General features: G+C 37.9%; 1 protein-coding gene across 1 annotated transcript in view; it reads right to left on the bottom strand.

The window, feature by feature from the left end:
* Window positions 1-23,998, bottom strand: part of NEB (nebulin) — a 142,201-nt gene that overhangs the window by 42,541 nt on the left and 75,662 nt on the right. The window contains exons 84-122 of the mRNA XM_064514551.1: window positions 23,770-23,877; window positions 22,776-23,087; window positions 22,060-22,263; window positions 21,707-21,811; window positions 20,871-20,978; window positions 19,877-20,188; window positions 18,654-18,857; window positions 18,314-18,418; window positions 17,719-17,823; window positions 17,312-17,623; window positions 16,893-16,997; window positions 16,543-16,641; window positions 15,207-15,308; window positions 14,906-15,013; window positions 13,713-14,024; window positions 13,477-13,581; window positions 13,289-13,393; window positions 12,699-12,803; window positions 11,547-11,654; window positions 11,349-11,462; window positions 10,347-10,544; window positions 9,779-9,883; window positions 9,077-9,181; window positions 8,881-8,985; window positions 8,298-8,405; window positions 7,448-7,561; window positions 6,715-6,912; window positions 5,982-6,086; window positions 5,146-5,250; window positions 4,751-4,858; window positions 4,277-4,384; window positions 3,238-3,345; window positions 2,473-2,577; window positions 2,276-2,380; window positions 1,939-2,037; window positions 1,578-1,688; window positions 1,311-1,415; window positions 494-598; window positions 17-121 (exon numbers count right to left, since the gene is read on the bottom strand). Coding sequence (XP_064370621.1) covers window positions 17-121; window positions 494-598; window positions 1,311-1,415; window positions 1,578-1,688; window positions 1,939-2,037; window positions 2,276-2,380; window positions 2,473-2,577; window positions 3,238-3,345; window positions 4,277-4,384; window positions 4,751-4,858; window positions 5,146-5,250; window positions 5,982-6,086; window positions 6,715-6,912; window positions 7,448-7,561; window positions 8,298-8,405; window positions 8,881-8,985; window positions 9,077-9,181; window positions 9,779-9,883; window positions 10,347-10,544; window positions 11,349-11,462; window positions 11,547-11,654; window positions 12,699-12,803; window positions 13,289-13,393; window positions 13,477-13,581; window positions 13,713-14,024; window positions 14,906-15,013; window positions 15,207-15,308; window positions 16,543-16,641; window positions 16,893-16,997; window positions 17,312-17,623; window positions 17,719-17,823; window positions 18,314-18,418; window positions 18,654-18,857; window positions 19,877-20,188; window positions 20,871-20,978; window positions 21,707-21,811; window positions 22,060-22,263; window positions 22,776-23,087; window positions 23,770-23,877 — 5,340 coding nt within the window. The remainder of the gene's footprint in view (window positions 1-16; window positions 122-493; window positions 599-1,310; window positions 1,416-1,577; window positions 1,689-1,938; window positions 2,038-2,275; window positions 2,381-2,472; window positions 2,578-3,237; window positions 3,346-4,276; window positions 4,385-4,750; window positions 4,859-5,145; window positions 5,251-5,981; window positions 6,087-6,714; window positions 6,913-7,447; window positions 7,562-8,297; window positions 8,406-8,880; window positions 8,986-9,076; window positions 9,182-9,778; window positions 9,884-10,346; window positions 10,545-11,348; window positions 11,463-11,546; window positions 11,655-12,698; window positions 12,804-13,288; window positions 13,394-13,476; window positions 13,582-13,712; window positions 14,025-14,905; window positions 15,014-15,206; window positions 15,309-16,542; window positions 16,642-16,892; window positions 16,998-17,311; window positions 17,624-17,718; window positions 17,824-18,313; window positions 18,419-18,653; window positions 18,858-19,876; window positions 20,189-20,870; window positions 20,979-21,706; window positions 21,812-22,059; window positions 22,264-22,775; window positions 23,088-23,769; window positions 23,878-23,998) is intronic.

Below are 23,998 nucleotides of genomic sequence, written 5' to 3'. Positions count from 1 at the left end.
TTCATGGACTACGTACATCACTAGCATTCAGGTATGCTCTCTTGGCTCTGATCAAGACTGGTGTGTCAGGGACAGGTGTGTATTTGTCCTTCATCTTCTCATATTGGATTTTATACTTTTTCTAAAGAGAGACAACAAGACGGAAAAGTTATACCTTTAGCTTCAAGAGCATTTGTTAATCTAGCATTATGTTAAGGTGCTACACTGAGTGCACAAAGACGTCACTCCTGCAAAATGCTTCTATCAATCTCATAGCCCATATCCCTCGGATTCTGCAGACAAGCACTTAGAAACAAGTATCTTATAAAATACTGAAATGTATAAAAATGTGTATTGGTTTACCAAGCTAACATAGGAAATGTGAAATTTAAGCATAACAGGCACAAAACCAAAGAGTAAACAAATTTGAGCCTTGAACCTATCACTAAAATCAGAAATAAAACTTCTAAACAGTTCAGCATAGTGGTATCAGACAAAAGAGCAAATATCTTACCTCACTAACCATGTCCTTTACATGCCTAGCATGGGTAAAAGCTGGAGTCTGACCACCAGCATGGTGATGGGGTCTCTCTTTTGTGGCAAGCTCCACATACAAATACTGCAGTAAGAAGAGAAGAATCCAAAAATAAACATTTCAAGTAAGTTTTACTTTATCCTCTGAAAAATGATTGTAAGTTCACAATGCATACATAACCACACAATTTACCCCAGGAGAAAGTAATGTGCCCTTTCATCTTCTACATTCTCTCAGTTTATCTTTCTCTATCAGTACTCTCGATATTTTGTAAATGCCAGCAACACACTCACAAATCAAAATGTCATATGCGTGTGGCATTAGTGACCTCTCTGCTCTGCATCCAGACCTAACTTTAGATAAAATTGTCCAAAGTGTCTGTTTCTCTCTGGCAGATAACATCATTTTGTTCTGTGAATTTAAAAAATCCACAAAATTTGTAGATAATAACTCAGTTAAAGAACTCTTATATGAATAAAGAAGTGATGATGGGTAGATGAATAAACGTAGATGAATAAAAGTTTATTTCTCTGAGAAAGCCAAATTTTCAGAGAATTTGAACAAAACTCTGACAGGGCTCAGTGTTCTATTTCAGATAGATAAAGCTGGATATGTCCATTATAGAGATGTGGTCAACATGAGATTTTATAGCCACTTGAAAATGAGGAATGGCCGATTTTCAAAGTACTCTCTAGGAAATATATATTCTTTTGAAATGGCCTGGAAAGTTTTTGCTGTACTTTAATAGAATGTTAAGAGGGATCCCCCAGATGTTTTCGCAGTAAAAATTTGTCACCTGGCTCTGTATTTTTTGTCCATGCTTGGCTCTTAAGAAATCAGGTGTATCAAGGATGGAAGTATATTTTGTCTTCAGCTCCTTGCCTGCAGCTCTGTAAACCAGCTAGAAAAAGACAAGTCCATGAATTACTTCTTCTGTTACAGATGTCCATTTAGCAGCTAGACAATTAAAGCTTTGCATCCCATACATTTCAGGAAAACCAGTAAGAGGATCTGAGCTTTTTTAAATTATAACAAAGATGGACAAAAATAATACAGAACTTACTTCACTCAAATGTGTTTTTAATTCTTGAACTGTCCTGTATCCAGGAGTATCCAATACCACACTGTATTTATCCCGCATCTTCTTTGCATTATCAGTGTATATATAATTAGACTGAAAAAGAAAAGCAGTATCACTTAGGAAACTGTTATTATTCTTGATAGTAAATAATTTTACAGTGCAACCTAACAGAAAAGAATCATACTCTGTCCCTAGTACTTTGAAACAACTACCTAGCTGCATGGCAAAAAATGTTGTCACAGGTCTTTATTCATTTTTATGTACTTAATTTCTCATAAGTACTTAGCACGCACATCAGTAAATCAATCGTTGTTATACACGCTTTTCAGAAGAAAAATCTTACCCAAAGTTTACGCAGGTGGCGAGCACGGACCATGTCAGGAGTATCATATAGGAAGCAACCCAAGCCCTTCAGCCACTTCAGATCCTCTTTGTATTTATTCTATAAGGCAAGTAAAAGAAGAGAAATCAAAAGGTAACTGTTGGGATCAAGAATCCCAACTGTTGGGGACTGATCAATAATCAGTCCCCAAACACAGTCACGAAGTCTTTATCTATTAAAGAATAGAATGCAAATGATGAGTCAAATCCCACTCCCACTGGCAAGCGAACATGAATCAGTAGAAAGAAATTAGGCCTGCTATATTCAGGTACCACGTATCTTAACAGAAGCTGCTTACATCACTTGTGATGTCCCCAACATAGCGGCAGTGTAACACCTGAGGTGTGTATGGCAGGGAAATCAAGTGTCCCTGCATCCTAAAGAAATCTGACTTGTAGATGAGCTGAAAGACAAAGAAAAAATAGCATTTCACATGTTTGATCATGCTGAATGTTCTAAATCTCTTCAATTTTTAAATGTTAGAAAGACACGTACATCACTGACAGCTTCCTGCGTAGCTCTGACTTGACGGATTTCTGGTGTGTCAGGAGTGGTATGAATCTTGTCCTTGTATTTGTGGTATGTTGCCCGATACAACCTCTGTACCAAAGGAGACAGCATTCTACTTGTTAAAAAGTAAAAACTTAAAACAGCAAGCATGTTGGCAGAGTGTAAGTACTTTTCTCTTTAGTACTTAGTACTTAGTTCTGCATGGCAGAACTAAGGGAGAAAAGGGAGCAAACCTCCTGGCTTCTAATTAGACAAAGATTTTCCACAATCAGTTTTGATAGTAGCATCTCAAACATATAGAGAATCTGAGACTCTAATCCTACAAACGTTTAAATAGGCATGTTTAATTTTCACCCTGCTGAAGTCAATGACCAAGCAAATCAGTACATATTTATAGCCTGTAGACCTTAAAGTATATAGACCCACTGGTGTAAAGATACAATAATTTCTATGCAACTTTAATCAAATAGCAGCAGAATGGTTAATTATGTCACTATTAATTTTATATTAGAGTAACAGTTTTATAGGATTATAGAAAGTTTGGGCTTTTAAGAACCTCAAAAAGCCATACAGATAAACTCCAGCTTTGGATCAATGACCCCTTGCCATTCTTGATAGAAGTTTGTCTAACCTCTTCTTGAAAGCCTCTAACAATAGGGATCCCACAACCTCCCCAGTCAATGTATTCTCATCCCTACTATTTTAGGCATTAGAAATATTACTGAAAACAAATACATATATTTACTGTACCTCATTAATGACTTGATTCACTTTCTTTACATATTCAAACCCAACATCTTTAGGTCCCAGAGTATAGCCTTTAGCTTTCAAGTGTTCATAGGCTTCTTTATATTTCAGCTACAAAGTGGAAAAAGGAATTTTTAGATAGTAGAAGAACATACAAAAATTAAATTTGCTTGTGATTCTACTTACATTGTAGTTCTGGAAATAATTTATGCAGTATAAAGAATCAAATTTTTGGAGACACTCAAGTGAGATTTAGCTGTATCAGAGTCTTTAAAATACCTGGGCCTCACCATTATTTTTATCTTTATAATGTGGCCCAAGATTAATATTCTAAATTTCTCCTGTATCTAATAAGATACTAGTAGCTGAGGAAAATTACATCTTGACATTAATTTATTCAGATAATTGTGGAGTTCAGTAACATTTAAATCCTGTTAAAACAAACATAATCAAAGTCAGGGCCTGGAGTGCACTAACAGGCCTTAATTGCCCTGCCCAGCCTCATCTGGGACCTCAGTCCTTGCCTGAGCTACGTTGTAGGTGTATCTATCTGCAGCCCTGTCTCTGGCCTCATTTCCTGGATGGATATTGGACCTACATTTTAGGTAGCTTGTTTCTCATCCTGCTTCTAGCCCTGTCTTCCGGATATACCTTGGACCTATGCTGCACCCTTATCTTCCGTCTTATCTCTGGCCCTGTCTCCTGTAGCTCCTGACTGGACCCCCTGGATGGCTCCTGGATCTGGTTCCTCACCTACCTTGTCTAGGACTGTTGATGCAACCTGTTATCAGCATCCTGCTCTGCCCACCCTGCTCAGATACTGTAGGACTGCACCCTGGTTGGTGAGGACACTGCCTGGGCCATGGGCACCCTTAGCTCCCAGCTCATCCACCAAAGTGGAACTGCCCTACTCGTATTGCTCTCTGACAGTCAATCTCGTATCTGAGAAATAACTGTCTCCAACAGTTTTGTACTCATACAAGATTTCTGATGAGCACCAAATAGTCTCTTGCAAATCATGCTGCAAAAGGACATTACTTACATCACTGCCAATATATTGCACATGTTTGGCATGCTGAAAGCTTGGGGTATCCGTAGGAAGTTTGTATCCAGTAGGTAGAGCATTCAAACCAGCCCAGCGATACAAATTCTGCAAGGAGAGAGAGAGCTTGTGACAATCATGTGAAATCTTTGAGACTACTCAATAGCTGTGTAGGAAATACCTTATTTACAATTGGCAAAAGATTTCCCACATGTCCATATTATTAGCTATGCTTGTAGTCTAAATGAGGACATTCCCACTTTAATTCTAAAGCAGTGAAATCTAGCTTCTTTATCTGAAAAGCTAGAGAAAGACATTAACTTTTAAATAATTTGCTTCTTGAATATGAGACAAGTCTGTGGACTTGCAAAAAGAGAAAGATCCAGAGGAAACAGGAACATGCATCAATCACACAGGAGAAAAATGTGTCCATTGCTTTTGGTGTCCTGTTAGAAATAGAATTTTTATACTTACTTCACTCTGTATTTTGTGTGCATGATTTGCCCGCTCCAAATCTACTGTTTTATCAGTAGGAATCATTTTGCCTTTGACATTGTGCACATATTCACTGCGATAGACAGCCTGAGAAAAGGAAAAAATAATTACAGGAGAGTCAAAGTAGCCATCTTTTCTCATAGTATATATTATTTGCACACCTATGGGACTCTCTTCCAAAAAAACCAGATGACAGTTTTTCCTATTTAGGCAATTCAATGATTGTATTGATTGTGTTCTAATCTTATTAATGGCATAGGCAATGAGTTGTAGATATCAGCAAAGAATTAAAAAATATTACACGTTACTTTTCTGGAACTTCTAAGGTAACAGCATACATAATATTGTAGATGAAATGTAATACAAACACTTACTTCACTCAAATTCATGCCACTAAGGACATTCTGGACATAGACAGGAGTGTCCATGACCACAGTGTAGTCATTCTTCATTTTCTCTGCCTTAGATTTGTACTTAATCTGCAGAGGGAAATTCAAGAGCTCTTATTAGTAAGGCTAGCCATTGTTAACTTATTATATTATTATATTTACCATTATGTTATTTACTTGTTATATTAGTGAACAAGTATTAAGCAGAAAGTGTATTGAAATTATGACTTAATGAATGAACTTGGCACCTGACTAAGTAAGAACAGTTAGAGCATTTCAAGGAATATTCAGCGAATATTAGGAAACATCAGTACTCTTTCACAAAATACGCATGTGCACCGTATGATGAACAGCCAACATAACTCTGATATAATATTCTGGAAAACCAGACTTACGATTCCTCCATTTTAATAGCTTAATCCTTGACAAAGGATGGGCCATAAGATTTTGAGAAGGGAAAAACATCATAAAATCAACATCAAAAGACTTCCTGTCTGTATGAATTCTTAATCATTTCTGCTGTGTTCTAATGGCTCTGAATGAAGAATTACTGATTTCAAGCCCTCTTCTGAGCAGACATGTATTTAAACATACGTTTAATGCTTTCCTGAATAGGACTTAACCAGACAACATCTACTTCTTCCAGATCAATGAAGTTTAAATAACACAGTCTGAATACTTCAGTAGAGAAAGATATATAACATTTTTGCAGATTATATCTAGAGTAGAAAAAATATGCACTATTTTCACACTATCCATCATTTTAATACAATAGTGTGAAAAAAAAAGCAGCAGGACTAGTGCAACCAGCTCAGACTCACATCACTGCGAAGGTCATATGCGTGTTTGGCATGGAGAATTTCAGGGGTGTCCCAGACGAAGCAGCCAATGCCTTTCAGCCAGTTGAGATCATCCTTATATACCACCTAAGGTATAAGAACAAAGAAGCAACCTGTAAGACTTCCACTATAGTCTAATCCCTTATTGCTAAGGTCAGTCTGAAACACAACTGTCAAATGACAACACCCAAGGTTTCTAGTATTTTGACTTTCTTTTGGTTTGAGAAAATCAAAGCAATTCCTTTGGAGTGACTTGCATCATTTTTCTTCAATGTTTCAGTTTGACCAATGAATAAAAAACCTCAATGATTTTTAAAAATTTATTTGCGTATCCTACAGGCAATGATTTACTGATAGATCAATGACCTACTCTTGGGCCTACCTACGCAGGGGAAGTTTCCATATCTTATGCAACCAAATGATAAAGGACAATTTACACACAGAGATGGCTGAACTGGTAGAACTGTAATGTTACAATCCAATTCCTACACAGGTAACATTGAAATTATGCAAGCTTAGCCACATCTCAGATTTATACTTATTGGCAAGTATTACGACTCATGATAAAGGTGCTGTTTAGTGGTGCATAATCTAATATCCACATGTACCAACCTCAGAACACTCTAAGTTTTTGCAAAATCATTTCCTCTAACAGAGCATAAGTGTAAAAATCTTTTTAAAAAGTGAGTCATGAATATACGATTTGTGCACTTACATCACTAAGTTGATCAGTGACTTTTCGAACATGGGCATTGATTTGAAGATCTGGTAGACACATCCACTCATGAAGATGTGTGCGGTAATCAATTTCACTGATTTTCTTCTGTGCATCCTTAGCAGAAATTATGTCTACCATGTCTGGAACAATGTGGATTTTGGCTTTATTCTTTTCATAGACTTCCTTGTACAGGCGCTGCAGAGTAAAAACAACACATTAATGATGGAAAATATTCAAAGCATTCACTGCTGATAAATATATGCTGAAAAATTTTGCTGAAGCAAAATTATTGACATTTTCATGGAATGGTTGTTGAATAGCAATCACTATGGCTAAGACTAAAATTTACAACTTGCCTGCTCTAAAAATCTAAAAATAATTTGCAGATGGGGCACCTCCCAGCCTATCATACTAATTAATGATTGCTAAAATACGATTTGTCAATTTTTCATGGTACTCATGTTTTAAAAGGAGGTAGACTAGGTAGTACCCTGTTTTACACATAAATATACCATACCAAAGGTTTAGTTGTGCAGGTGATTTAACAGTTGAGTCAGAAACTTCAAAAGCACATTCAAAAGCATAATACAGAATTTAACAAATACTGAACACTGCCAAATGCATATTAAAATATGGTATCTGGATGAATTAATGAACGTGGGTTCTTTGAGCATCCTCTTCTAAGATAAGTATGGTTTTATGAGGAAAACATACATTAGAAAATACTTACATCAATATTAAGCTTTCCAACTCTCAAGCACCTTGCTGTGTTGGGATCATCTTCAACACCTCTGGGTAGTGTGTACAGTGCTTTAAACTTGTCATATTCTTCCCGGTATTTTACCTAAGCAGACGCAAATAAAGGCAACAAAATAACTTACTCCCAATGAGACAACTGTATTTTTGGAACCAAATTCACCAGTGAGCAAAAAATTCAGTTACGCTCAACAGTCAGAGAAAGCTGTTCAGAGTGAGATTTTAGTTTTCTATTTTACTTTAAGCTGCAAAGAAAGCACACCATAACTATGATGTTATAAAAAATAACAAGAGATGCTGGGAGACTTAAATAAAAAGCTGGAATAAACATTTATTCGTTGTTCCAGCTCCTTCATTTAAAGGTATCCATGAAGAGAGTGATCTTGTATAAGCCTCAGTTCATTGAAGCATATGTTTACATTAACCTGTACTCAGTAAAGCATCACTTAAGGAAATACATAAAGTTTAGTGTTTTTTGTGACCTGGACCTGTGCAACTTAAACTATAAAAAACCTAACCAGTAATTTTCAAGAAACAGTTTCTGTTCCTATAAAATGTGGATTTTTCTTCCATGTAAAGAGGAAGCAAAGGACTATCCAACTGTTATCCAAACGATTATCACAGAAAAGTCTTTATCCACAGATATATGTATTATATTTAAAATTAAATTAATAAAATTAATTTAAAATTAAATATAATATAATTTTATTTAAGAAGATAATTTTAAGAATCTTTTTGATACCTATGGTATATGCAAGGCATGAAGGATTTCATTGCCAGAAATGATGATCTGATTGAAAAAACAAAGTATTTTATTCACTTACTGTACTAGCATTATGCTTCAGTTCTTTTGCACGTGCTAAGGAGACTGCATCAGAGGGCAACATATAGCCAGTAGCTTTCACTTTATCCCAGGCTTCCTTGTAGAGATTCTATGGCGACATAAAACATCTCTGTGAGTTTGAAAAATTCTTCTCTATACATTAGAAATCAAAAGCCCTCCTGTTTTCATTTAGACACCTTAACTATTACTTCACATCAAGAGACCAGTTTACTTGTTTAGGATAATCTCCCACCAGACTTAAAAGCATACATGAAGGGTGACGAAAGCCCATTTATCTATTTTTGTCCAATTTCATACAACAACTGGCCTTGGGTCTGGTGCAATTTTCTTCAGGGAATACATTTATTAATGCATGCGCTTTGACAAGACTTGAACTATAGATAGGAAATATGCCCTCTGTCTGAAACGCAGTACTAGCATCTTCGCCCTATTCAAGCAACACAGGCTGTCACTGGCTTTAATAAGCTCTGTGTCTGGGAGTTTATCTTCAAACAGAACGAACAAACAAGCTAAACTAAAAGTCCCCCACACTGAAGAGAAACAAAAAACGTAAAAACACTTACATTGCTAAAAAGGTGTTTCAAATTGTGAACTCTTTCAGAATCCACTGTTTCAGTCACAGTTGTATACTTGTCCTTAGTTTTGTGGTAATTTGCTTTGTATTTCACCTGCAAGACAAAAGACAGATTTAGTGAACTTGTTTCAATTCTCAGAAGGAGCAAGGGGAAAAGCATGAGGAGAAAAAGTGGAGAGACTCACATCACTAGCATTTACACCACTCTGCACTGCAGTCACGTAGAGAGGTGTATCAGTAACAACACCAAAGTTCTGCAAATTCTCTTTTCCTGCAGCTGTGTATTTTATCTAAGGAGACAGAAAAAAAACCCCAAAACATTAATGATGAAAAAGACCAAGAAATTCTCTGTCAGCTTCCTGGAAAACCAATTCTGAACAATTGAAGCACCAGGATTACAGCCCAGTTTAGACCCTTCTTAAAGGTGACAGGTGATATAGAAATACTTAATATATACCAAGTATGAACTGAGGCATCCTGAAAATTGCATGATATCACTGTATAGCATGTAGCAGGCTAGGAGTACTCCCAGCAAGGCAAGAGACACTGTTATCCCTACATATATGTTTCACTGAGCTATCTTGTGCACAGTGGGATACAGAAAAACAGAAGTGTATCTTTTCACTGCTAAAAATCACAACTGTGATATCCTTTTCTCTAGTTTTTCTGTTCCCTCAATAACAAAAGTGATGAAGTCTCTACAGATCAAACTGAAAAATAATACTATAATATATAATAATGTATTACAATAGTTTTTGAAAAAAATATTTCTGATGTAACAGCAATTACATCATTCTGCTCTGGACCGGGACAGGTGTCAGTCCCAGCGAATAATAGATGGAAAAAAATCTTACAGGTATTTACTTATTTGAGGAAAATATGCTTACTTGGCTCTGGAGGTCATATGATTTTTTAGCATGCAGGATTTGTGGAGTATCCCAGACATAGCATCCAAGTCCCTTCAGCCAATTTAAGTCATCTTTATATACCACCTGTATGGAAGAAAACAGACTAATCAGTTAGGCAGATACTTGCCCTCTGTTTGAAGAAAGTAGAATTTGTTTCTTCTCTACTTAAACTATCCTCTACTGCTGCAAAGGCAAAGCACAAGATTACTACTGAACCTGACCCAGGCTCATTCAATAATTACAACTATTTGGAGGTTTATATGCAAATACAAAGAAGACTAGCCTATCTCACAGTCAATCTGATTGTTTTTCCTAAAGGATTTACAAGTGAAACTAAATCAAATAACCAGACCATTAAAATGTCCCGAAGAAAACTGAAAAAATGTAATTTTTGCTACTATCTACTGCACAGTCTAGAAGCATGGTTAATAATTCCACATTTAAATTCTTTGAAAATAGTTGAAAGTATTTCATATTTAAATACTTTGAGAAAACAGCATAAAATGGTACTAAAATGTCAAACAAATAAATGAAATTTCATACATACATCACTCAAAATCTCCTGGGCCTTTCTGGCTTGAACAACATCATTCTCTTCAGGCGAACAATTCCACTGATGAAAGTAAGTTCGGTATTCTAGATCACTGAGAATATATTGGCACCTTTTAGCTAGCACATGATTCATCATGTCACTTGGAATATGGACATTTGCTTTGGTATCTTCATAATTTTTTCTGTATGCCAACTAAAAAGCAAAGATTGGGGAGAAAGCAAGAAGAACAAATAGTGTTTTTCTCTAAGACAATTTTGACTCTAACAGCATACAGGTTATAGCACAGTCTGAGGCATACTTTCTGAAATTAATGGCTGAACTCTCATAGGCTTCAGTAGGAGGAAATGTTGATTTAGAGGACTTAGTAATTAACCACCATTTATTCTAAAGGGGTGCTACAAGGACAAGAATGATCTTCTTCACTTGCAGACTAAATAGCTGGTGTGAAAATTTATAAGACTCCAAGATAAAAGAAGTCACATGCTACAAATGTGGTTTTAGTTTAGTTGAATCTCCCTGTGCAAATGAAGATAATATCTGGGATCATATTAACTTTATGTCCAGCATGACATGCTAAATGTGCAGTGGGGATGATAAATGCACATTGGATGTTCTGTTACACTTCTAGTTCTTAAAATTCTATATCAATACAAAATTGAAACAAAACTGGCAGTTTTTTATAGAGCAAAAGTATCCCAAGTCATATGGTACTTCTTACTGCTCACATTCATAAATTGAACTAGAATAAAGTAGTTTTTTTCTATTCTAATTTGTCTAATCACTGAATAACTTCCTTCATCTCCTAAATCATTTCAAGTTCAATTATGCACCTCATGTACAAAATAACCATTCAGGAAACATAAGTGTATTGAAAATACTACTACTACAATAATTATTAAGCATGGCATTATTTATGTTTAATATGAGAGTCACACTAAAATATAGATAAAATATAGAAAAGGGAAAATATTGCAGCAAGAATAATCCTCTACTTACCGCACTTCTCATTTTCTGGAATGCTAGCGAGTGAATGACACTGGGGAAATCACCGATATCCTTCCCAGCCAGGTAATGGCCTTTCAGCTTCTCATATATTTCCTTATATTTAAGCTGCAAAATATTAATGTGGAAATTGTAAAGTTCACTCTAACAACACACAGCAAAAGAGAGAAAGAATGGAAAATTCATACTAACCTCACTATTAATGTAATTTGCATGCTTAGCTCCAACAAGCGGAATGTATTTCTCATCCAAAGTATACCCAATGGGCTTACTGATTTCCCAAGCATTTTTATAAAGTTTCTAGACAAACAAAACACATACAGGTTTTGAGAAAAAAATCCACTACAGTTTCCAAGAAATGTATTAATATTAGCAAAATATTTAAAATCTTATTCATATTAGCAAAATATTTAAAGTTTGAATCTGCCATTTTTACTCACACGGGATAGGGCTACTTTTATAGAGTAGTCCCTTATTCCATGATTGGCCCCAATTAAGTAAATGGAGAACATTCATTTCAAACACTTTGTTTAGTGTCAGTAAGGAAACCAGAACTAGTGTGCCAGTTCAGGGAAGTAATTTAGCATGAATGTGAACTGATCTCTGCTTTCTTCACCAAATTTGCTTTCTTGAAAGATGACCTTGAATTTGACATTTCTCATCCAGAAGCGTAAGAAATATTCAGAATATGATGGATATGAATTCTTGGTTACAAGTGCCGTATAAAATTCTACAGATATATGTTCAAAATTTTGAAAAATTCCCGAGTACTATTAATACTATTATTTACTGTAATAGCATTATCTGTGTCAGTGGTATTTTTCTAACAAATCATATATATGTTAAATAATAAATATATTTACATTCAGACTAAACTGTAAAGCCCCTATTCACACGAATGAGTAGTAACTACATTTTCAAAAATAGAGATTTAGTATTAAAATTAATGAGACTACTCATAAGTAACTGCTTAATACTGTAAATGATCTACAGTTTTCTCTTACCAAAAAATAAATGAAAATTTCACCAGTAGTCTAGGGAGACATTATTAAATGGAATTATAAAGCATTTTTGTCACACAAACACTACTACTACTACTACAACTACCCAATGCCATGCAGCACTGCTTTAAGATCAGGTCAGTGAGGAAAGAAGTTATCATTGTCCCCATTATCCAAATTGGGAAAAAATGGAGAACAAACATATTAAATGACTTTCCCAGTGTCACCCAGTAGATCAGTGACAAAACTAGAAATAGAACACAGCTTTCTGAAGTCCAGTCCAGTGTTCTTTTGTTTTCAAAAAAATAAACTAAAACTTAATCAGATATTTATCAAATCTTACATCACTATATAGTAAGGCCATGTCTCTGGCATGGTTCAGCGCAGGCGTATCATCAGACCCAATGTACTGGCCTTTCTCAAGGTTAAATGTTTCTTTGTATTTTAGCTAAAAAAAGAAAACAGATACTATGTTAATTCCATGGAGAAGAGAAATAAATTAGCCCAACTAGTCTATCTATCAGAAGCAGATGTTTATTTTCAGTTACATTATCATATCTTCAGTGATGCTGGTAGTATCTTCCAACCACTATGGTATGTAGGCAAATGTCATCACATCACAAAATCCACACAGTATTCTAGTGAAATTAAATATTCTGATCAGCAAACATAGGTCAGCAGAACTGCCATGAACTCAGCCAGTATTATAAAATATACTGCAATTCATTGTGAACAGGACTCATATTGTGTTATTCACTTCGATGACTTTTACTGTGCAACTTATTTACCACAATAAGTCTATTATTAATGAAACATGCACATGCACACAAACGTACATACATACTGCTACATATATAGTCTAGTAAAAGCAATTAAGTCATTTACTAATTCTACTAATATAACAGTTTCTATTAAAAAAATAAAAGTACATACATCACTCTGATTGACAGAGTTAATCTTTGCCAAAACAATGTCTGGAGTGTCAACCACGCTTGTATAATTGGAAAAGTTATCAAGGGCTTCTTTTGTATATGCTCGCTGCAAAGAGACGAAATATTTTCTTAAATATTGTGCATGAGAAATAAGAGCTAATCACTAACCGCTACAATATTTTCTCTCACCTTATTTATCAATTCTTGTGCATTCTTAACTTTCTTGTGTTCTACTGAATCCAGAGGAATCCAACCACAGCCACGGAGCCATTCCAAATCAGATTTGTAAATATTCTAAATGATAAAAAGGAATAAAAAAGAAATTACTTTAGCTAGGGTGACACTTTTCAGTCTTATGTATTATGGACAATACACTTAGACTAAACAAAGTGTATATTACATAGCATGTATATAGAATCACTTACATCACTTTGTAGATCATAGGCTTTCCTTGCCTGAATACAGTCATTCTGATCAGGATGACATGTCCATTCATGCAGGTATTGGCGGTAATCAATATCACTGACCAAGGTCTGACATTCCTTGGCTGCCATAACTGACACCATATCCGGAGGAATGTGAATTTTTGACTTAGTTTTGTGATAATTTGATTTGTACAATCTGTCATTCTGGATCTCGCCTGCGTGCTCAAACCACACCAGTTTGGGGTCATCTCTCATAGTGGGAACTCCAACATAGTGTCCTCTTTGTTTCACATACTCAGCTTTGTATTTAAGCTGATGGAAGAGGGGAGAAATATGTAAAAACCAACACAGATTATATCTACTCTTTTTTTTTAACTTGTGAAAAGCTACGTTTTTGTCAACACAAAGAGCAGATTGAGACCTTGTTATTGAGACAAGGACCTGTCAACTGCAGTCTTAAGTTTTCAGTACGTGACCAGATAAAAATGTTATGATACAAACAGTAATGTTAATCTGTATACTCCTTCAACTTCAAAATATATAATTTTCTAGATTAACATGCTACCATTTTTAGTAAACAGTATTTTCAACACAAGAGGAAAGTCTTGTTAGAAAATATTTATTAAAATGCACTTAACTTCAGTTCTGTAACAAATTCTTCTAATAAATTATTTGAGACTGTCTGAAGAGTTGCAGTTTATTGAAAGTATCTGCACCACAGTTTTGTTAAAATGCATGTTCAGTAGCTTAGTGCCATGTAATAATTTCAACATCTATTATGCAAAAATTTAGAATGCAATATGCATATCATCTTAAAGTTTTTCAAAGAGGAAGCCTCCAGAATATGCCAAAAAGTGTTATCAGAACTATATATTATAAACATATAATTTAGGTATGTTTACAAATAAAATATGAAGGTCTGTACTTAGTTGATTTCAAAAGGACTGCGTCTGGACAAGGTGAAGATGGAAAGGGGAATCTGATCTTTAAGCACCAATACTCACAATACCCATAACATCATAAACAGAAAAATTGTTTTGGAGGACAGTGGACTTCATGGGTTATGAAAACTCTACTGGGTGTTGCCCCTAACACAAAACCTTATAACCTCTCAGTGGCTGAATTTGCAAGGCTTTTAACATTCCAAGGCTTCCAAGCACTCCCTTCCTAATGTGATGAGAAAAAATTATTACCTCACTTTGGACATCATTTGAGTGTTTGGCATGAGAGATCTGCACAGTGTCAGGAGGTAAGAGGTAACCAGTGGCTTTTTCTTTCTCCCAGCTTTCCTTGTATAAATTCTGTGGAAAATAAAAGTGAGGAGGAATTTAAAACTATTATAATCATTGCTATTACTGTGTATATGTAACCTGTATTAAAGTCTAAGGAAAATGAATCCTTCCCTTAGGATGTTCTTAGCAAGGCAAGTTTTGTAAATTGCCCTATAGAGCTACTAATGTGATTAGAAATTGTCAGACGACAAAGAATACATACCTGATTAAGAATTCTGGCTGCCTCTCGGGCCATATCTAGCTGTGGCGTGTCTGTTAGAGTGTAATTGGACTTGACCTCATTCCATGCTTTGTGATATTTAATCTAGAACACAGAAATAAATGACTGCCTTGCAACATCATCACATTTGCAAAACATAGTATCAAGACCCACATTTTATGCACAAAATAATGTAGACAAATTATTTCTCAAGGCTACTAGATACGACACATTAAATATGCATCCAAATAGATTTTTTTTGAAAGGAAGTTATGCAAGAAAAGAAATTACAAAATTGGCCAGAGAAATTTTGAAAGCTTGTTCCAAGATGCCTGGATGGATAGGGGCAAATCCTCAGAAGCCAAAATTATGCTGGCTGTTTGATCTACCAGGATCTACAGCCAATAGCCCAGCTACAGCAAGAAGTGTTTGAAGCAGGACAGCAGATTTTGAGCATTTGAAGACCGAATCTCCTGTTTCTCTACTCAGCATGATCTCTAAGTGAATGCAGCATTTTAGCACCTCCCAGCCACACACACACACACACACACACACACACACAGAGAGTCATATTCCCAAACACAGGACATGCCCAAATATTTGCACGTGGTTGCATGGCAGCCTGCCTGCCATTCATTTCAACCGTATCATTGTCAGTGTCATCCTTTTACCAGTGTTTGAGCTAATACAGGTGTTTAGCTTGCCCTGTTCTCCAGGGGGAAGCATACTGAAAATAAGAAGCACAAACTCATGAATTGAGGGCGAGTCATGTCATGTTCACAGGCTAGCTTCTCACATGCTAGCTTTCAAAAAGACAGTAAGAAAGGCAAGGTGATTGCACACCAGCTTTCCTCATGTTTACTGTAACACAGTAGTAAGCTAAAAAGTGGGTAAACTCGTATTGGTGTAAGTGAAAAGGGGTAAATGTTATGGTTGCCAGAGCAGAAGTAGATATTTACCCACAGTCTTCCCTTGACAACACCACTAATAGACACATTCACCAGCAAAGCTGAAAGATGATCATACTGACATCACTAAAATTCATCACGTTCTCGATGATCATCGAAACTTAAAGAAGGGACTGGTCACAGAACTAGCAATGGCTTTTCACATGCCTAAGAACAATGCAGTAGGTGTTACTCTGCTTGAGGAGCTTCTTCCCTCATAAGCCATTGAGCTAATAGTGTCCTGTTCATATTAACCCTATACAATCACAGAATTCCCAGAGATTGTTCCAGAATTCCTTTGCATTAATCCTTTTTTTCTTCATAACAATAAAATCCTACCATGTAAACACGCAGACCAAGTTAACAGCCTGGAAATATGCCAGCGGACTTACATCACTAAGAATTTCACCACTATTCTTTGCTGTGATATAATCAACTCTGTCTGCCACTGGAGTAAATGGAAGAGTTTCAGCTTTTGTACGATACTTTTTCTGTACAAGAGAAAAAAGATGAAATTACAATCAGATTATACTGGAGTATAGCAATTCTGAATATAGAGAGCAGAAAACAAAGATTACATGGAAAGAAGATCTCTCCATAAACAATGAACACTGTGGAAATATTGAAGTTGTTGTATTTTTCATAATAAAATTAAATGAAATATTGATGTACTTAATAATTAAACATACTTAAAATTAAGAATACTCTTGAGAATATTTTACTACTGAAAAACAATTTTTACCTCATTCAAGAGGTCTCCAGCATATTTGACATGGTTGATCCCAACTGAATCATTTGGCAACCATCCAATTCCACGTAGCCATTCTAAATCAGATTTGTAAATAGCCTGGGAAGACAAAAGAGAGTCCATATTGTTAGCCACACCCCCCTGTATGATCCAACAAGTTTCATAAATAGTGACACTTACTTCCACTGGTTAAAAGGAAAGCAAGACTTCCAATATCAGCACTCTATCTAAATTTATCACACTTCAAACTTGCCAATAAATAATAGTGGTATACACTATGCATTCTTAATAAAAGGCAAAGCTAACTCTTACTGAAATCAACAGAAGATTCCCACTGGCTCCAGTTAAAGCTGAAGCAGACCAATAAGAGACAAGAAAGCAGTAAGATAAACTAAGAATTTGTGTTAACTTACATCACTCTGAAGATCATAGGCTTTCCTGGCCTGTATGACATCATTCTGATCGGGAAGACAGATCCACCGATGCAAGTAATGACGGTAGTCAATATCACTGACTAAAGACTGACCATGCTTGGCTGACAGGACGGATAGCATATCAGCTGGCAGGTGGCACTCTGTCTTCCATTTGGCAAAGTGCTTCTTGTACTCTAGTTCACTCTGAACCTTGCCTATGCCAAGGGCAAACTTCATTCTCGTATCTGCTTTGGCATTTGGAACTCCAACATAATGTCCTTTCTGTTTCTCATGATCTAATTTGTATTTATACTAGGGTAAAGAACAAAGATCACCATTACTAAAAGTTATCATGAAATAGCTCTAGGGAAGCAGGTGAAGAGCTAAATGCCTCTTTTTGCACTTACATCACTGGCAATTTCTCTGGAAGCTTTGGCTGCCTTGATTGGGATTGCATCTGCTCTCAAATCACAACTCGTCTTCAACTCATCCCAAGCTTCTTTGTACAGTTTCTGAAAAAAACAGAAAAATGTCAGACATACGCTTAATAATATTCTGACATTTGCCATTAAAGGAAAAAACAGTTGAGTGCCATTTGTTTCTGAAGTACTGCGTGAATTATTTGTGTTACTCCTGCTCCCCGCCAGAAATACTGCTGTAAATCTTACTGCCTTTCAAGCATTTCCAGTACCTGTAACACAGGTTTTGCAACCTATACTGCACAGAGGGCGTTTGTAAAAGTTTAGTAAATATTGATATGTCTTAGGCTCTCTTACATTTCAACAAAATATTGTATCTCAGTGATGCATTATATTAATCATTTTTAAATAGCTGAATGCAAGCACAGTGATGGGAATGCTGCAAGCCCTGTATGAGGACTGACTTCAATGCGATCCACGTGACTTAACCTACAAGTTCATAAATAACTTCTTAAGAAGTTAAAATTCACAGGATATCATTTCTATTTTATAAAAATGTAAGAAATTAAAATGATAAACATACCTGGCTATAATTAAGAGCATTAGTCCTGGCTAGGTTGATTGCAGGTGTGTCTGACATCATATGTATCATAACCTTGTCCTTTTCCCAGGCTTCTTTATATTTTGGCTGTTAAAATAGTTTAATTTATTATATTGCAAAAATAAAACTAATTCCACTTGTCAATAACATAAAATTCCATAAATCCCTCCTGAATTATTATCTCTAAAAAATAAAACGTCTAGACAAACAGTAAACTTGTCTTAAAATACAACTGATGGATTTTATATTTCAGCAGTGAGATTTCTCCTTAATTATTTATACTCCTGAAACAATGCAAAACTTTAAAAATGTTGCTACGTACAATGCTGACTTGTTCAGCATTAACTTTAGCTTGAAGAACATCTGGAGAATCAACAACACTGGTGTATTTCAGGCTTTCTATAGGTGTACGGTACACGTTGTCACTCAGGAGATTCTGGGCATGCTTCACTCTCTTTACATCAGGAGAGTCATTTGGCAACCAGCCAATTCCACGGAGCCATTCCAGATCTGACTTATAGACAGCCTGTATCAGAGATGGTTAAAAAGAAAGAATATTTTGTTTAAAAGGACTGTCTTAATTATTTTAAACTATACTAAGCAGTAAGTGTTCTAGAAAATGTCACATCAGCTAGAGCTAGAATACCTTTTATATACAAGGGACTTGTGTCAGTGTCATAAGTAAAATGCAATCTGGGAAACAGACCTTAAGTAGTTCATTTCTTAAACATTTTAAACCTTATGCAGTTAAATAGAGGGGAAACAACTGAATGCAATGGCTGTTAAAAACAGAAAGGGGAGGGTCAAGATCCTCCTGTCCCCTCCAAAATACTCATTTCCCTACTAACGTAAATGATTTATGAGTCCAAACATCAAAACAAGCTGCCCACCAAAGAGCCTGACAAAAAGAAGTAAAAAACTGGTATGGAGAAAACGGGGACTGGAGGTACACAGCATACCTCCTAAACTAGTATCAGATCACAATATTTAAATTTTAATCGAGCAAAATCTTCAATGAGGAAATCTCACCCTGTAAGCCCAAACTGGAAACAGAGGAAGAGTGACCATTGAGCAGTGACTGCTAAGCAGCAAAGCCAAGAAAGGAAATCAGCTGCACTGACTCCTACTTCCATGGTATCAGCCACTACAACAGCTTACTTGCTGTCCTACATAGCTTTCTTGGTCATTAAAAAAATTTCCAAGAGGACTCTCACAAAGAGGAGTAATAAAAGCCATTTGATTCCAAAGAGAAAAAAAGAGATGCTATAGCATAAATCCCATCAAGAAAAATAAAACCATCATCATCTCCAAACCACAGCTCTCCAAAACCATACAGTAACACAGTAGACACTAATATGAAAGATTTTCAGAATTCAAAAACAATATCCATACTTTGAAAAGGACAAAAACATTAAATAACGAAGAAAGTTGTCTTAAAAGAAATCTTCTGTGACTGTATAATACCAAAACTTCTAAATGAGAATATAATAAATTAAACAGCAAATATAGTAGAACAGTATCTCCCATATCTCTAAATATACGCACATCACTCTGCAGGTCGTAGGCCTTCCTTGCTTGGATCACGTCATTCTGGTCAGGCAGACAGGTCCACTCGTGCAGGCGATGCCGGTAGTCAACATCACTGACTAGCGTCTGGCATTCCTTGGCTGCCTGGACGGACATCATATCCACTGGGATGTGGACCCGGGCCTTCGAATCATGGTACGCCTTCCGGTAGATCCGGTCGTTCTGCAGCAGCATCGCGCGTGCAGCCCACGACAGTTTGGGATCCTCCTTTGCAGTTCGGCACCCAATGTAGTGCCCTTTCTGTTTCTCGTGCGTTTCTTTGTACTTGTACTGATAAACGTAAAAAGAAAGCAAATAGCCTCACACTTCTCATCTAAACGTGGGTGACAGATAAAGGGCCCTGAGGCTCCACACTTGCCAGCCCTTTCAACCGAGCTCCCGGAGGTAGCTGACTCTACACAGGCAAAACTCAGGTCCACTCAAAGTGCAGTCACGCAGGGATCCAGGAAAGATACTCCCCAAATCAGTAGGGATTCCTGAAAAGCATGGCTGGCTTTTCTTTAGACTTGCAAACAACAAAAGATGGCAGTGAAGTGGACACCTGTGCACATCGCAAGATCACTCTGAGCACCAGCCACACTTCACACCTCTACAGAGACTATGTTTAATAGTGGGGATTACAAGAACGGCTGTTTGTTCAGCAGCAGCAACAGCCACAGTTGCGCCCCTCCTATAATCGGCTTTAAATTATCGCTGGTGCCTGACAGTTGACGGTTTCTTACCTAGCACTCCTAGCAAGCTCACAAAGACATCACACACCATCCCCTTCACAGAGCACTCACCAAGAGGCAGTTGCAAGTTGCAGAAAGACAGACGTGCTCAGTACAGCTTCAGAATAACACAGCGGCACAAAACACCGTGCTGCTTCTAGCTGAACTGGACTTCTCTCAGTTCTGCTGTGCTTCACGCACAGAGAGACAGACAGAGCAAAAACTTGAAAGGAAGACTGTACCTCACTCGCAATGTCTCTGGATGCCTTGGCATGCTTGATGGGAATGGCATCAGCTCTTATGTCGTAGCTTTTCGCCTTGGCCTCGTCCCAGGCCTTCTGATAACGATTCTGTAATCAAAATTAATCACCCATTTTACATCTAGTCAAGACACTGGAAGACTCATTTTTATTCTTAAAGCCCACTGCCTTGTGGCTTTACCGCTCAGACGCCTTGTTTGCCCCCCAACCCCCATAACTCTGAGGGTTACAGAAATGAGTCTCACCAGTCTCTTTACAGAAAATTCCTGGCTTACAAATTTATACAGGCTCAAAAGCCAAAACATTAAAGGGCGGCTGAAGCATCCCTGAAAAGGTGCCACAGCACCCCACTAAGCAACCAGTTCGGACCACGTGCACGGATTCACCATTCATGCCTCAAACGGGCACCTACGTGCTGCTGCACCTGTGAATTCAGCAAGACCTTGCAAAAGTCAGAGGTTCTGGTCACATGCACCTGGCTGCACCATCCGAGCTTCTGAAGAAAAACACCTGTTCTACCTGACAAAAAGCATCCAAAACCCTGGATGCACTGCATGCAAAGCAATAGGATACCATGGACCCTATAGGTCCACACCTCTGACTGCTTTGCTTAATGAACAGCTGCTTCAATAACAATACTCTGTGCTTAAAGAAGCCTTAAGTGAAGTCTATGCTTTACAATGCAACCACGACAGGAAGCGGGATCAGTAAACCACCATTCACAGCAGCCTCTAAGAGAGGACAGGCCAGAAGTTGTGAGAATAATGGTGACACTCTTAATTTAATAATGCCCCACACAGATAATGTCATTCTCTTACATTGCTGATGTTCTGAGCATTCACTTTGGACTGCAGCAATACAGGCGTGTCAGCAGGTATGGAAATCTGCGTCTTATCTCTGTCCCAGGCCTCACGATACAGATGCTAAGGAGAAAGGAAGCATAATGACATTTCATCGCAGTCTGAACACTCAAAAAAACCCACATGCAGCAACTTTGTGGTAATGCCAATTTCCATTAGTTTCAAATTAAGCATTCTCACAGTAAAGGCTATCTTGTTTATTAGTTTTCCATATCGTGCTTTGGACAAAACTGTAGGATCTACCCCAGAAGAGAAGAAAAGGAAAAAAAAGTCACCACATAAAATGAAAGGTATATGAAAAGTAAGCTTACGTCACTGATCTGCAGAGAATTGATCTTAGCCTGGACAACATCTGGCGTGTCAGTAATGCTGGTGAACTTCAACTCCTCTGGCCGCGTGCGATACAACCTCTCATTCAGGAGCTCCTGGGCTCTCTTTGCTTTTACCACGTCCACGGAACCTTCTGTCAACCAGCCAATGCCACGCAACCATTCCAGGTCGGACTTGTACACGTTCTGCAAACAAACCCAGGGTTACTGCAAGGGCAGCAAGAACGGCAGGCACGGGGAGCTCCCGTGCAAGGCTTCCCCCAAGCTGCTTCTCCCAGCAAGTTAGGCAGCAAGCAGTCAGTACTCACACTGCCATATCGGGCCCTTTGCATGCTCACCTACACCCTGCATTTGCACAGCAAGGAAATTAATGGTCTTCGGAAAATACATGCTACACACAAATAAACGTCGGAATTCTGCAAGCTACGCATGTTTCTAAAGACCAAAACCACATTTGAAACATACGTTTCACTTTTATGGGAACTGTCCAAAATACTTCTGGCCCCCACGCTGTAAACACTACCCATTTGGAAGCAACCAGCCACGTGAATTTAAAAAAAAAAAAAAGAAAAGAAAACCCTACAGCAGAACTGATTGAAGGGATCTGAACAAATGTTTGAAAGGATGTCTGCCCACTCACAAACAAGCAGGCGCTCACACACACGCCTTAAAGCTTCTGTACAGTTACTCTCACTCACATCACTCTGCAGGTCGTAGGCCTTCCTTGCTTGGATCACGTCATTCTGGTCAGGCAGACAGGTCCACTCGTGCAGGCGATGCCGGTAGTCAACATCACTGACTAGCGTCTGGCATTCCTTGGCTGCCTGGACGGACATCATATCCACTGGGATGTGGACCCGGGCCTTCGAATCATGGTACGCCTTCCGGTAGATCCGGTCGTTCTGCAGCAGCATCGCGCGTGCAGCCCACGACAGTTTGGGATCCTCCTTTGCAGTTCGGCACCCAATGTAGTGCCCTTTCTGTTTCTCGTGCGTTTCTTTGTACTTGTACTGATAAACGTAAAAAGAAAGCAAATAGCCTCACACTTCTCATCTAAACGTGGGTGACAGATAAAGGGCCCTGAGGCTCCACACTTGCCAGCCCTTTCAACCGAGCTCCCGGAGGTAGCTGACTCTACACAGGCAAAACTCAGGTCCACTCAAAGTGCAGTCACGCAGGGATCCAGGAAAGATACTCCCCAAATCAGTAGGGATTCCTGAAAAGCATGGCTGGCTTTTCTTTAGACTTGCAAACAACAAAAGATGGCAGTGAAGTGGACACCTGTGCACATCGCAAGATCACTCTGAGCACCAGCCACACTTCACACCTCTACAGACACTATGTTTAATAGTGGGGATTACAAGAACGGCTGTTTGTTCAGCAGCAGCAACAGCCACAGTTGCGCCCCTCCTATAATCGGCTTTAAATTATCGCTGGTGCCTGACAGTTGACGGTTTCTTACCTAGCACTCCTAGCAAGCTCACAAAGACATCACACACCATCCCCTTCACAGAGCACTCACCAAGAGGCAGTTGCAAGTTGCAGAAAGACAGACGTGCTCAGTACAGCTTCAGAATAACACAGCGGCACAAAACACCGTGCTGCTTCTAGCTGAACTGGACTTCTCTCAGTTCTGCTGTGCTTCACGCACAGAGAGACAGACAGAGCAAAAACTTGAAAGGAAGACTGTACCTCACTCGCAATGTCTCTGGATGCCTTGGCATGCTTGATGGGAATGGCATCAGCTCTTATGTCGTAGCTTTTCGCCTTGGCCTCGTCCCAGGCCTTCTGATAACGATTCTGTAATCAAAATTAATCACCCATTTTACATCTAGTCAAGACACTGGAAGACTCATTTTTATTCTTAAAGCCCACTGCCTTGTGGCTTTACCGCTCAGACGCCTTGTTTGCCCCCCAACCC

This window comes from Dromaius novaehollandiae, chromosome 7 (genome assembly GCF_036370855.1).
Source record: "Dromaius novaehollandiae isolate bDroNov1 chromosome 7, bDroNov1.hap1, whole genome shotgun sequence".
In the NCBI taxonomy this organism is placed as follows: domain Eukaryota; kingdom Metazoa; phylum Chordata; class Aves; order Casuariiformes; family Dromaiidae; genus Dromaius; species Dromaius novaehollandiae.
Note: the sequence above shows the minus strand (reverse complement) of the source record. Positions and strands in the feature narration are given on the sequence as shown.